Raw genomic sequence first — 15,024 nt, forward strand, 5'->3', positions numbered from 1 at the left:
TATTGTGTTTTTTGTTCTATTGCAAATTTTTGACTATCTAAACTAATACAGGGTAGGATCACTAAAATGTATCAAACATATCATACGAAAAAAAGGGTGGACATTACATTCCTTGCATGTTAAATTAGAGAATATTGCAATATATATATTTATTTCATAGCAAATATATGATAATCCAAACTAATATAGGAAAGGATCACTGTAAAATTTTTCGAAAATATTTATCTTACAAAAATAAAGGTGCACATTAGATTTAGATTCCATGTATGTTAAGTTAGAGGATATCAAAATATATAATCTTTTTTTTTTTTTTCATAAGAGGGATTTGTCCTGCATTATGTTACAAATTTGTTGTAGAACATGTTAATTTTATTAGCATGCTAATTCATTCATTCTGAAATACCTTTTTAGTAGTGTAGTAATAAAACTTAATTTATATTAAAGCTTATTTTGGATTTATATATTTTTATTTTTAAAATTAATATTATTTTTTACATAAATTAAAGCAGACATAATCAAGGGGAGAGACTACTATACATGAACAATTTTCAGCCGATTGAAAACTAAAGTTAATGAAAATTACATGAATAATAATAGAAATTACTAAGTTAGTAAAAATTCATTAAAATTTTAAAAAAAATCATTTCAAAATTAACTGTTCCCTGAATGCTCGATGACGCCCGGTGGCTGAGCGGTAGCGCTTCGCGCTGTCGTGCCACAGGTCCTTGGTTCGATCCTTGGGCCGGGCAAGGCCGACTCAGCCTTTCATCCCTTCAGTGGGTCGATAAAATGAGTACCAAGCATGCTTGGGAACTAACACTGGGGGTTCCGCTTTCGGCTGACCACCTGACCGGAACATATGCTCCTGCACCCCAGAGCCCAAGGTCAAGAAAACTGAGATGGGCACAGTCGGCCTTGGCCCTCTTAATGGGCTGTCGCGCCACTGAGTTAGTTTCTGAATGCTCGATATTTATAAGTTATCTTATAACTGAGTATTTGAAAATATATTAAATAACTACAAATGTAATGAATTAAATAACTACTTAATAAAAGTTGCTCTTATTTTTATTGCGTTTACATTATATTGTTGGTGCATTCATTATAAATAAATTATCTTCTTCCTTTTTAATCCATTGAACAATCTTCTTCATAGCATTGGTTGCATCCATTTTTGTGACCAAAGGTTCAAAGGCAGCATATAGTTCAAATCCTTGCATATGCTAAAAAAAATAAATGATATTCTATTTCAAACCCGGTTGACATGATTATTTTTTTAGAAAAGACTTATTATTTTACAAAATTCTAAATAGAAATTTGATAATTTAAGTAGAAACAACGAAAATATGTAACTTATTTTTACTATATTCAGGATTATAAGTGTTTAAAAGTATCTAATTTTCTCTATAAGAACTTTATTTTTAATCTTAAATCACTTTAATTTTACTGCAGTTATTAGTTTGAATTATCAATGAAGTTTATTAAATAGAATCTACAGTAGACAAATAAAAAATATTGACCTTTATTCTAATGGTTGTAATTCTCAAGTCCTGGGGACTGAAATCAGTCTTGAGTATGATTGTAGGCAAAATCTCAATTAATATTTCCTTCTCAATTGTTCTTTAAATTAGAACATTACATTTTGATGAAAACTTTGTTATTTTTCATTATCAACATTTTGAAATACTGGCCAAAGTTACAAATAGATTATTTTTTTAAAAAGAAATGTGGAAGTGAAAATATATAGAGATATGAATAGCTTCACGAAAAAATTAGTGGTTAAAAAATTCTAAAATTATTTAAAAAAAAGTTTTCAGGAAAAATAATCAAATCATTGATTTAATATATGAACCATTATCATGTAAAGGTACATTTTAGAGTCAGTGAGCTACTAATTTCTAAATGTTCTGGTAAACAACACTAGCTCGTGTTAACTGGCTAAAAAATAAGCTCAGTCTTACAATTTGTTTAGAGTCTTACCCATGATTATATGCAATTTTTATGACTCAAAGAGCGGGTACTAAATTCTCTAAAATATTAGTTCAAACAATGGTTTAGATTATAAAAAGCAACACAAAAATTTACTTTTTCTGTATAAAATATCTTCTTTTTTTTTGTTAAGTAATTTAGAAATTTTTCTGACAATTCTTATAATCTTTTCTTCATTCAAAACGAGAGGTGGGGGAGTTCAAACTAGAAACTATGTATTGTCCCAATAGTGTAATCAAGAGAACAGTAAAAGGATTGAGCCTCTTAACATTATTTTTTTTTTTAATTAGTAGTTCTCACTTTTAAAATAAACTTCACAAATCAAAAAAATAATAATAATTGCATCCATTTCAAATATATTCAATTGCATTCAAATATTGTGCATTTTTAAAAATGTTATTTCATGTCGTAAGTTATATCAAGAAAAAAAATACTAACACAAAAATTATTTTTAGAAAAAACTACACTAAATTTATGGTGCCTTCTAATTTTCTCTTTAATGGTGCGACAGCTCACTGGCATTCTTTACAATTTGATACTATATAACCCTATCTTTGAGGTGCATTCTTACACTTCCTTAAAACACTTAAGAGCAAAAATTAAGTAAATTACAATCGAACTTTCATAGTATCATTCCTGTGGTTTTAGATAACATGAGAAAATATTGCATTTGGTTAAAAAGAAAAAAAACTACTGCATAAAATACAACTATGTTAAATTTTCAACTTACCCATCCCACCATCGTTTCTCGTTCGCCACTGTAATACAACATTTTGAGGGGTCTTGAACTTTTATACATTCTATGATGCAAATACTGGTACAGTCCAAACAGATGGTTCCAGTCATCATCTGTCACGTAAGGAGCCTCCAGTCTTGGAGCAGTATATTGAGCAGTCGAGCGAGATTTGTACAGGAAATGTCTCACTTCTGTGATTCCAACTTGAGACACTGAATACCCTTTGCTGTACACTGATTTCTCAATAGCTTCCATGCAAAAATATTTCTTTAGTCTCTAAATATATATAATAAGAATAAATGAACATAAGGAAAGATATATTAACTTACATGCTTTATTAAAGAATAATTATGTATCAAAACTTTCCATTATAAAAATATAAAATAAAATTAGGATTTTGAAGTTTTAAAGAAAATGTCATGCTTCTTTCTAAATTGCGAGAGTAGATTTTTCGAAATTTGATAACCAATGCATTAGTCGCAAAAACAACATCTCTGTAGCTTAGAAGAAAGAAGAATTAATTGTAAGGTACATTTTGGTTGTAATTAATTGTAAGGTACAAGTTGACCTTTTAATTTTCCATGCATTAAAACCTTAAACCAAGTTTTATAGAATTTCTACTATGAACATAAAGTGGTACATTACAATAATAGTATTTAAACCATGAATTTATAACTTAACAGTTTTCATAAGGAGATAGTTCCACAACCGAATTTAGATTTTATTTTCAGGAAAATGGTTTTTATTCAGGGATTTAATAAAAAAGTGCATTATAGCCAAATTTGGCTCTTGCATTAGAAATAAAACTAACTAATAAACCAAGCACCTATTAAATCTCATGTCCAGCTTGGATGATTTACCCATTTTTTTTTTCATTTAAAACAAATTTTTACATTGCCAACAAATCTCTAATGACTAATTCTTAAAAAAAAAAAAAAAAAAGTTTGTTTATTATGTTGCAAAATAGGGTAAAGACTAAACAGAAAGGTATTTATAAAATAAATTAACAGGAAAGTATATAAGACAAGATGATTAATATAAAATAAATTTTTAAAAAAATCACCAAACTAAAAAGACAAGTTGGGAGAATTTCTCTTAATTTATGCTGCTTATATGCAACACAAAGGGTCAACTAAGAATTATCCAAATGAGTTATGAAATTAAAATATTCCAAATAATTCAATAAGTAACCAATAATACATATTCATTTAAAAGCAATAGATTTCTTTAAAAAGTTATTTTGAGACGCATGAAGGTTTTTTTTAGCACTGTTTTTAAAATGAACCAAATTAAACCATAAGGCAACATACTTTAATAATTAGAAATAATTGAATTTAAAATGCTTGCATCGAACATACCTCAACAATTTTATTTCTGCATTCTTTCAACTCGAAGAATTGATCCTTATCCACAGACAATAACAATAAACAAGTTTTACAATCGTCATCAACATATGAGATATGAGCATGTAAAAAACCACTGAAAATTTAATTCATAAAATATAAGGATACTTGTTATGAGAATTGTACATATAACGTGAATGTGTAAAGAAAAATTCATCCAAAACTGAATTAAATAAAATTGTGATTATTTTTAATTCCAATAAACGAAAAGCTCCAAATTAAAAATGATCTGAGCTCTTTTTCTTACGCAGTAAAGTAGGGAGAATCTTGAAAAATGTAGAAACCAGAATAAAGAAATCAGGTTCGAAAATAGTGGTGGTCCAGGACCACTAAATTTAACTTAGACTACCATAAAATAATTATCAGTGGTCCCCTAGATCAGTAACTGATATAAAAAGATTGTATGTCCTCTTGGTTTTTTTAGTTCCGGGATAAGGTGAGTGTTTTTGTCCTTTGGTTTTTTTAGTTCCGGGATAAGGTGAGTGTTTTTGTCCTATATAGCATATTTCATAATAATTATATACATTACACATTCTTGACATTCAAATTTTTTATATATGACAAGACAAGTAATATTTTTTTAGATATATTATGCATCTTTTAGATTATCATTTGAACCAGTGATGAATAAAAAATATTTCTTGCCTTTATATTTTCTAGATCAAAATGTAGGGAAGGATTGAATAAAATGGTGACTTCTGATTACTATATAAATTCAAGTATATCTTAAAATATTTAGTTATTTAAAATTATACAAAAAAAGTATCACTAATTTATAGTAAGAGTGGATAAAAAAAAACTTATGAGATTGAGAAAAACTAATTTAATTTTTGTAACTAATTTATTTTTGTATAAAAAAAACTAATAGGTATAAAAAAATATAAACGCAAATTCAAGATTTAAGATAAAGCCAGAGTTAACTAAACATTTATCATATAAATCTAAAAATGAGTAGCAGAAAAAAATTCTTCCAGAATTTTTATTTGAGTATAATCAAAAATTATGTATTGAATAAGGGAAGCATAGCATTAATATCAAATCCATAATTTTTGTTTTTCACATTTTACTATAAATAGATTACATTGATGCAGTATGCTAGTTCGCAGGTTATTGGGATTTGTAACACCAGGTTGGAAAATGAATTATGTTAACATAATTTTGTACACTAAATTTTACATTCAATTTGTTATTATTATAACAAGAAGAATAAAAATGTCCAATATTTTTTACAAAAATTTATTTAGGTTTAAATTGTTTTGAGAAGTCCTGTTTCCTTATTTTATAACATTAAAATTATAAGCATCTATAAATTAATAGAAAAATATTAGTATAAATGTTTCTTCAATACAACTAAAAAAAAAAACATGAGATATTTACAAAGATTACCACAGATGTAAAATAACTGTATAATAAAAATCAGCTGAGTCTACTAAAGCTTAGCAATATAAAACTAAAACCATTCTCTAATAGAATTATTGTCTCTACTTTTTTTAAACAATAAAGTTCTACAAATAAACTTTTTTCCTTTTTTTTTACACTTAATTTATTTGGATTTTTATCACCAACTTTTAAATGATTGCACAGAGATAGTAAGTAGCTTTAAAAAAAAAAGTTGCAAATATGTATCACACTTTTTAGGGAAATTGAAGGGTCAGTTTGAGAAAAAAATAAAGCAAGAAGAAAAAGTGTACTTTTTCAGAGGATTCTAAATATATGAAAATAAAAAATAAATTTAATTAGATGAGATATAGATCTGAAAACTCTTTATTTAATAAGTTGGCTATAGGGAAAAAATTTTTATTTTAAAGCAGAGTTTAATATTTATTTAGTTTTAAATTTGATTTTTCTTCTTTTTATCTCACTACAGCCTACTATGGGCCTTGGATTGCTTAACAGTGCTGTTCAACACTTTCTTGTTCTTAGCCTTGAATTTCCTTAACAAAAATATTGCAATTTTTTTTTCAACTTTTATTTAAATCAATATATAGCTCTTGTTTTATTTGGTAGCTTCATGTTAATTTAAACAGGTAAGAGAAAAAGATAAGCATAGTAATTCATTCAACAGTTAGTGCAAATAAATATTTGTGAAACTGAATTTCAATATTTTTTTGTTAGTTTATGACATAATTTTTTTAGAGATCAGAACAAAAAAGAATTTAAAAGACAGCATTTAAAAAAAAGAAGAAAAATCAAAAAACATTAAAATTCACTTTTTTTATATCCTACAAAATACAGAAAGATTTTTAAAAAAATGTCTTCTAAAAAAACACCATGGGTGAAGGAATCAGGGAAAGATGATTACACTTTTTTCCAAAGGCAACCTCTTAACATTAAACATGCACATCAGGTCACCTTGAATGATATTTTAATCTTATTATGTTAATAATAGAAAATTATTGTTCGCAAACATATGTTGATCCGAACCTTCGGCAATATTTGATGGCCGAATTGTGTAAATTGTTATTAAAAATTTTCAGTGCTTTTCTAGACATTTTTTGAAAATAGATTTATCTTATTGAATGAGTGATGATCATAGACATTGAAAGATTCTATAACTTTTTTTAATTTATAAACGGTTTTCATCCGGTTTCCTTTACACTCCCCTTCTATATTTTTCCTAAGAAGTGCAATTTACACCTACAACTTTTTCTTTTTGTAAGGAGAGTTACGAAGTTTGTTATTTATAAGTTATGCATCATTCAAAACTAGAGAAAATAAAAATTCTAATTTAGACAAGAAAAATATTCAAGAATAAAATTCTTATTTAGGTAAGAAAAAGAGCTTTTCATTATTAAAACATAACAAATTTGATTTCATAAAATGACGAAAATGATTATATTAAAGGATTTGATTATCAAAAGAGGATGACTTTATAATCCAGTGACTTTATAGTTAGTGAGGGTCACTGTATTATTTTTCAAGTGACACACATGACACAGGGTGACCGGCCATGAGCTAAATCTGTATTTTTCAAATTAACTTCAACAGACTAATATAAAATTTCATTACTAGAAAATTAAAAACAAACAAAAAAAATTTTTCAAAAGTCGTAGTTTTTACCTGGAATCAAACTTTGGAAGACAGATAGGTAGCCATGTTTCAACAGATTTAAAACTTTCTGAACTGCTTATCAAATTCATTACTATGTGCAAATCAGCTGGATGAAGATAATACTTTTTCATTCTCACTAATGTCACTAGTTGATTATCCACCAATAATATAGCAAAAACAATATTCTAAATAACAGAGATTGAGAAATAAATAAAAAAAATACTATAACTAAATTAGCATGCAATATTTATTAAGAATCACACAAAACATTTTAGGAAATATGGCACAAGAACCATTAGAGATGTTTGTGCCATAAAGCAAATATTTGAAATCTCAAATTTATGTATGGTCTAAGAGATATGAAAAATTTCAGGCACCATTTCAGCTAAGTTGAAATATTTTTAAACTGTGATAAATAGGTTATTTGCTTTTTAATTATTATAAAACAAAGAATGTTTATTTAAATCTTATTGTAACAAATTTTAAAAAAATACTAAAACTTGAATATAATAATGCACATTATGTATTACAAATCACATAAAACATTTCAGGAGCCATGTGTCACAAAAACACTTGTAATGGTGTTTTGTATGGCATAAACACCATTGCAGGTGTTTATACCATAAAATATAGATTCCATACATCATGTAGAAGACCTAAAAATTTTCAGATATCATTTCAGCAAAGTTAAAATCTTTTTAAAAGATGATAAATATTGCATAAGAAAGAATGTTTATATTCATCTTATTGTGGCAAATAAGAAAAAACTACAACTGAATTAAAACTTATTACTTATTAAAAATCACAAAAAACATTTCATGAAAGATTAGAGAAGTTTGTGTCATAAATCACAGATTTCAAACTTCCTTTTCATGTTCTATTTACAAGACCTGAAAATTTTCAGGTACCATTTCAGCTAAGTTGAAGTATATTTAAAATGGGAAGACAAGTTAGTGCTTTTTAAGCATTAAAATAAAAGAATATTTATATAAATTTTATTGTAACAAATTAAACATCTTATTAAAGACAAATGATAAAACTTAAATGGTTAAAAAGATAAAAGGTAACTATATGACGGGAGAAATCCTTCATAACAAATTCTCTTTCACTTACAGAAGTAATTTAGGGTACAAAAAAAGTGAGCACAGGTATATATAGAGAAAATCATGAAGTTTTAAAAGCTGAAATTTTTTTTCAAAACATTAAAATGCAAGCAAATTAAGGCAAAATGACTTACGATTATACAATGGGAAAGTTATCCTACAATAATTTGTTTGCATTTGGAAAACGTTTTATCACTATTTGAAACTTCAGGGCTTACTCTAGATTTACTTGAATTCACTTTTTTCTAAACTTTAAAATACTAATGAAGGTGAAACAGAATTTGACATGAAACCTTTCTCCAAGCAGCATAGCCTCCTCTTAAACAGGAAATAAAAATTTAATATCATTGAAAAGAAGAGAAGTTTTGATACAATTTCAGTTAAAACTATTTTAACAGAACTCGGTGTATAGCAGAATCATATTTTTAGGACCCAATAGAGTTTGCTAACAGAAGGATTTCTTTAATGCATTAAAAAAATCACTGTTAACAGCAACAAATGGTTAAATTTTAGGTTTGCTGTAATAACAATTCATATGTTTGCACTTTGATTCAAATAAGTATTTAAGAACAGTTTGGATTTCAAACCTTGAAGCGCTTTCGTGTGACCTCTGCTTTTATTTACCATCAATGGTATGTAAATGAAGGCATGCATTAGGTTTGTTTTGTCCTAAAGTAATAACCATGGGTGCAAGTTGGAAAAAAGGCCAAGACTGAAATACCTAACATACACAATACCCCCTCGACATATGCAAACTATCTAAGAAAGCTTTACCATAATACATCAAGTTTAAATACTGTACAAAAAATATTTATTCATCTGTCTTTTGATAAAATAACAACAGGACATAAGAAAGTAGACCAATAACGTAGACCTAAAAAATATTTTTAAGGACAGAATAAAAAAAATTCCGATTTCCGTCTTCGAGTCAGTCTTGTTTCCGTCTTACTTCCGTTCGCGGACATTTTCGAAAGACGGAAATCCGTCCTGGGGACGGAAGACTTACACCCATGGTAATAACACAAAATGCAAGAAAAAAATTATGAAACTTGAAGCATAGAAACCTCTAACAACAACATTACCGCAAAAACTTTTGATAACTTGAATCTATGATTGTGAATTGATTATTTGTATGTTTGATTTTTTGTTATTTTATTTCAAACTTAATAATCATAAAATACTGTTTAAGAATTTAATACAACATATTAACCCACATTTTAAATTGCAGTATTTGTAATTTTAATTTAATATAGAAAAATAACATACATACAATTAAGTGAATGCTTAAGAAAAAAGAAATTAAAGAAAAAAAGAGACTTATTAAATATAGATGAACCATGAGAGGCAAAATTAGAACCCAAGTTATGTTCACTATGTTTAATACAATGTGTTGAATATATTTAACTTACACCTTAGAAATTCCAAATTGTTTACATCATAGAAAATTTGTAACTGTTCAAGAAATTTTACACTGTATTTACAATAACTGTAATTAATAAATATTGGCAGATGTTGTATGTGTGTGTATATATATATATAAATATAAACACAAATAATGAGTATTGTCACGTGAATGGCTAATGGTACCCAATTTGTTAGAAGTAAAACTTAAATAAATTTTACTGTAATTTAATTCATCTGCGAACAAAAACATATACAAGTAATTTTCAGACAAAAATTAATAAATCTCACCAAATTAATGAATTGCTTAATAGTAGGTTTAGTCCAGCGGATAACAGAGAAATGCAAAGAATTACAACTGGTTTTACCTATTTGAAGGAAGTTTTTAAAAGTAGTCATTTACCTTTATCTTTCCACAGTATTGAGCTAAAGTTTGCCCAATGATTTCTCGAATGGAATTGTCCAGAGACAAGCATTTAACAGCACTTAACAAGAAACAAGGATCTGTATCTAACACTTCAGTTAGACTGTCCAAAAACTTCTCTGCACCACCTAAAAGTCTTCTCAAATCAAAATTACTTCTCTTTTCAAATATTTTGTTGAGGTTAGACATGGTAAAGACAGACACAATTTGATTATATACATAAGTCAGATGGCCAAGAAGTTGCGGAACAGAAGCTTTTGAACTTGTCACAGCTACCAGAATCAATGGAATTCGATGGAGGAAAACAAACTTACGATCACCTGCGTGAATAGATCTAATCATATCTCCATTATGTTGAACAAAAGATACCAAAGCTTGCATCACTCCCATCAATGTTACAAGATGATCTTCACTTCCATGCCTGAAATCATAGTAACGCATTTTATATAATTCTCATAACAAATTCAAATATAATTCTTATAACAAATTGTATAATAAACAGAATTACAACTAAGAAACAGTGGGGAAAAAAACGATATTACTTTGAATTGAAACACTGATAAAAAAATTTCTTTCTAAATTTAATATACAGTATAAATTATTTGAAAATTATCCTCCAATTATGGCCTATTAATCAATCAAAATCAATGTGAAGTGATTGTAGACTAAAACCAGTCACACTTCAGAGAGTAAAATTTTTTTTTGAAACACAAAATCACAAAAAGAATGGCTTTCAAACTTAAGCACACAAAAAATAACTTTTTATTGCAATTTCTAGTTTTTTGTGAAAGTGCAAAACATAATAGTTCCATAAGTTTCTTTTCAAAACTATACTATGAATCTTTCTATCACCTAAATCATACACACATTCCATTGGTTTTTCAGGGTTTTTTTTCCTAAAAAAAATAGTGTATATTTTAATTTTAGATATATCAAGGATATTTCTTTTTAACAGTATGTTATCTAAAAAATAGCATTGAAACTAGGCCAATTACATCAATTATAGTCACTAATCGAAATTAGTGCATGTGACAGTCTTTCCAACTTCATTTACAGTGAAATGGAATTTTCCAAATGTCAATTTTTTAAAAATATAAATGTGATGTCGTAGGAGATGATGTGCAAGGTTGCTTTAAATGTACAAATATCATATGAGGCAAAATTCCATATTTACAGCTCAATAGACTAACTGCTCTAAGCAAACACCCCTGAGTAAAAGACAATAGGAATAAATTGCTTAAACAGCACAATGATCTCCTATCAGCAGATCTCTTTATCAAAATAAGCAGCAAAAGATGTATAAGATATTAAAAGAGAAATAGACATCATTAAACCAATTCTGTACTTCTATTCAGTAAATGGTTGTTTCTTCTTTAGCATAACTCAAATGCCAGTCGATGTTTTTTCTCATTACAGAGAAAATATTTGTCTAAAATATTTCAAAATATACAGTATGTGAATGACGGAAATAAACTCAGGCATTAGCAGGTAGGTGTTAAACACAATACTCCAAAAACAAACGCATTAATATTGCAGAAAATTCTATGAACAAAATCCGTGTACTTAGCCTTTTATAATAGGGATTGTTTGAGAAAAAGTTGCAAAAATTCTTGATCCTCTATTTGCCATGAGATAAAGTGAGAAAAATTAAGAGATCAGGCAGTCTGTGGGACAAACTCTTAAAATAGTTATTTATAGGTAATGTTATAAACCATGTCTGAAAACAGACTTTTCAACAGTAATTATTTTTAAAGATAAGAAGTATAAAAGTTTTACAAATAAAATAACGATTGATTAATATAAGAACAACAAATTTATTATTTCTCACAAAGACGCTAGTATGTGGTATGTAATTGTAGTAAAAAAGAAAATTTTAATTAAATATTCAGGGGTCTGTTCAGGCCGAATTCACTATCATTTAGTGGTACCTTTACAAATTCAATTTTAGAAAAACGGTAGTTTCACAAATTCAACTTTAGGAAAAACAGTAGTTTCACAAAATATTTTTTCTTAAAATTTTATTTTTGTATCCTTAAGAAATGATAAATTTATATTTTTACTATGTTTTTGTGCTGATTTTTCATCATCATTTTTAATTTTTCACAAATTATGTCAAAATTTTCACAAAATAGGTACCTCTTGGAAAAACCTAGACAGACCCCTGATATTGAAAATCATGCAAATAAATAGAGATTAAGGCTGTTGATATCTTTAATTAAATCTTGATATTAAGTGCCACAACTCAAAAATTTAAAATTAATCATATAACAACTCCCTCATCTCATGGAATCTTTCCTCAACATTTAAAGTGATATAAATAATAGTCCTAGATAATAGTATAACTTTTTTCCTATAACCATATAGTTTCATACAAAAGCATTAGCAAAAGGATACCTAGAATATATTGGTTTCCCTGCTTCACTTAAAATAAAAATATGGTTTTTCTGGTATTTCCATACAGGATCATTCAACTCATCACAATCTCCTGCTAATTCATCCGTTAGAAGCTCACTATGTATAGAAGTTGTATCACTTTTTGTTTCCACCTAAAAAGTAACAAAGAACACAGGGTCAAATAGCAAATTAAGAAAAGAAAAATATATATATGGCATAAAAGAGATGAAAGAAACCATTAGGAAAAACAAATCAATTTAAAAGTTGCATATCAAAGAAACATAGAAAATAGTTTCCAGTGAAAAATGAAGAAAAACTATATTTCATTAATCTTATCAAAATTCTTAAGTTTAAAATTTATCTTGGTTTAATTAAAGAATAAGGGTGGACAAACCCAGTTGACAAATGACAATAAATTGCTTTTGTTTATGATGCTCACGGTTCATGTCTTTCTCTTGCCTGTTTTTCATGAGATTCACTATTAGTATGCCAACATTTTGAACAAAATTGATTCTGAAGGAGCCATACAACCATTGCTATTACAAAACTTACAATGCGGAATTTAATAATAACTGAAAGAAAAAAATTAACTGAACAAAAAACTGATTACAAATTGACTATAACTCTCTTTTCAAATTTTATATAAAAGACAAGTGCTAAAACAAAGAGTAGAACTATGTTCCATTTATAACTAACTACCTTTAGCTATTGTATAATAAAGATATGAAAAACATATACTTGAGAAAAATTAAGTGTGCATTAACTCTTTTGAACTAATGGTTCCATGATTAATATAATGAAATAAACTCGTCACGGCTGGTTGCTCTAACAATTAATGTTAAAATGTAATTAATTAGGTCCTTAAATTTCTAGAAAAATATTGAAATGAGTACTTTTAAAATGGTATTTCCATTAGAACTACTGTTAAACTATACCTTTACAATTTGACTTTCGCTTTTGTAACTGATAAAGGTAAGACCTTATTGAACCAATTATATAACCTTTAATCAAAAAGTAAAGGGGTACTTCTGTATCGTGATCTGTCAAGCGAACTACAATTTTAAAGGCATCAAATTGATTTTAAAAGTGATTTGAGCACCAATTGATTTTAAAAATTTAAAAAAACATGTAGAGGTTTGACTGAGGGTGGCTACAAGTTATACCCTTCGATTTGGACCCTTTCTCTGATGTTTCTTTTTGGTTTCTCGCTGACCACTGCCAGGAAGTTTGCCAAGACTTGGCGATTATTCAGAAACAGATCACGATACGAAGACCTCCCCAAAAGTAACAGTAGCTCTTCTTGCATTAAGCCACAAATATAATTAAAAAATATAATTTTATTTTTTCAAATGTAACACTGAAACGATGACTAATTCAAAGCTTGTTTCAATAACTTATCATCCTACACAATAAATACAATGGCATTACTCAAAGAATATCAGATAATAGATCAAATAATCATCTTGTATGGCGTTATTCAAGGTTTCTTATAAAGCTCTAATTACGGGGAAAAAATTATTACATTGGTTTTAGTTTTTAGACTGCCATCAGTTTGACTTTCGTCATTAAGATTATCTTCAAGCGAAATACCCGCAACACTTTTCTCTATTTCACTTATGCAACTACTTTTCCGTTGCAAGACCTGAAACTCCTCATTTGAAACACTTTCTTCCTCAAGAGATTTAGTAGATAAAAGAACAGAGGTTCTGGAAGCTCCAGGTTCAAAATTCTTTGGTAATTCGTGCTCATCTTCGCAGCATATCTTGGTATCATTTGGACTTTCATTAGTTTTATTTTCAACCAAAACATTGGCAGACGCCATAAGTGTTTACAATTTCAGATAATGTGCAGTGAAGTTGAGTTGTTTAATTTTCGGAATGAATGCAATTAACACTTCCGCTTGTTTGTTTCTGTTCATTTAAAATATGTCAATCTCACACTATAGATTCCATTCTTGCTGTATTCAATTTACATCGCATCTATTGACACACATACGTGAATAATTTCTCGAGAAGCATTCTCACCAAATACAGTTGCCGAATACAGCATTCGGAGCATATACCCTCGGAGTCCCTACGCAGACTGACCCAAGTGGTCACCCATCCGCACACTGACCGCAGTCAGTGATGCTTGACTTCGGTGATCTGCTGGGAACCGTGTCTTAACGATCAGTCCACTGCGGGACCTGGGGATATGGAAATAGCAGTTTTGTGCGAATGACCTATAGAATCAGTGCGCCTAAATGCGACACGATTTCATATAAGTTTGTCGCATTTAGGTCTAACTTGACCTTTTATTAGATATATTCATTAAAAATGGCTGAAGTATTGCGACTTCAGTTTTAAACAAATTTTTCTTTCTAAAATTGACTTGCATTCAGGGCATTTCTGTCGCATTTAAGGTAACTAGTCCTTAAACAAGACAGAGCATTTTTCCAATGTTTTCATTCACTTGCTTTTTGTGTCGCTAACAATGAAATCTTACATCCAAAATTCTGAACCCTTTCCTAGAATGCTCCATGTTAGA

At 28.2% G+C, this 15,024-nt stretch overlaps 1 protein-coding gene across 1 annotated transcript; it reads right to left on the minus strand.

Moving 5' to 3' along the window:
• Positions 1–1,047: 1,047 nt before the first annotated feature.
• Mon1 (vacuolar fusion protein MON1 homolog) lies at positions 1,048–14,610 on the minus strand. Its single transcript, XM_043039130.3, has 7 exons — positions 14,021–14,610; positions 12,499–12,650; positions 10,084–10,525; positions 7,186–7,361; positions 4,081–4,201; positions 2,717–2,998; positions 1,048–1,220 (listed from the first exon to the last, which is right to left on the minus strand). Exons 1-7 carry the CDS (start codon positions 14,318–14,320, stop codon positions 1,080–1,082), a joined length of 1,614 nt encoding a protein of 537 aa, XP_042895064.2. The 5' UTR covers positions 14,321–14,610; the 3' UTR covers positions 1,048–1,079.
• Positions 14,611–15,024: the final 414 nt, after the last annotated feature.

This window comes from Parasteatoda tepidariorum, chromosome 6, assembly GCF_982258835.1.
Source record: "Parasteatoda tepidariorum strain Cologne lab strain chromosome 6, Ptep-v5.0, whole genome shotgun sequence".
Taxonomy (NCBI): domain Eukaryota; kingdom Metazoa; phylum Arthropoda; class Arachnida; order Araneae; family Theridiidae; genus Parasteatoda; species Parasteatoda tepidariorum.

Bases quoted from the DNA above. Each gene is read 5' to 3' on its own strand.
- Mon1 (XM_043039130.3), bottom strand. From the start codon at position 14,320: ATGGCGTCTGCCAATGTTTTGGTTGAAAATAAAACTAATGAAAGTCCA. The intron at 7,362-10,083 runs GTAAATGACTAC...TCTGTTATTTAG, and splicing joins AATACTGTGGAAAGATAAAG to AATATTGTTTTTGCTATATT. The intron at 4,202-7,185 runs GTAAAAACTACG...TTAAATTTTCAG, and splicing joins CTTCCAAAGTTTGATTCCAG to TGGTTTTTTACATGCTCATA.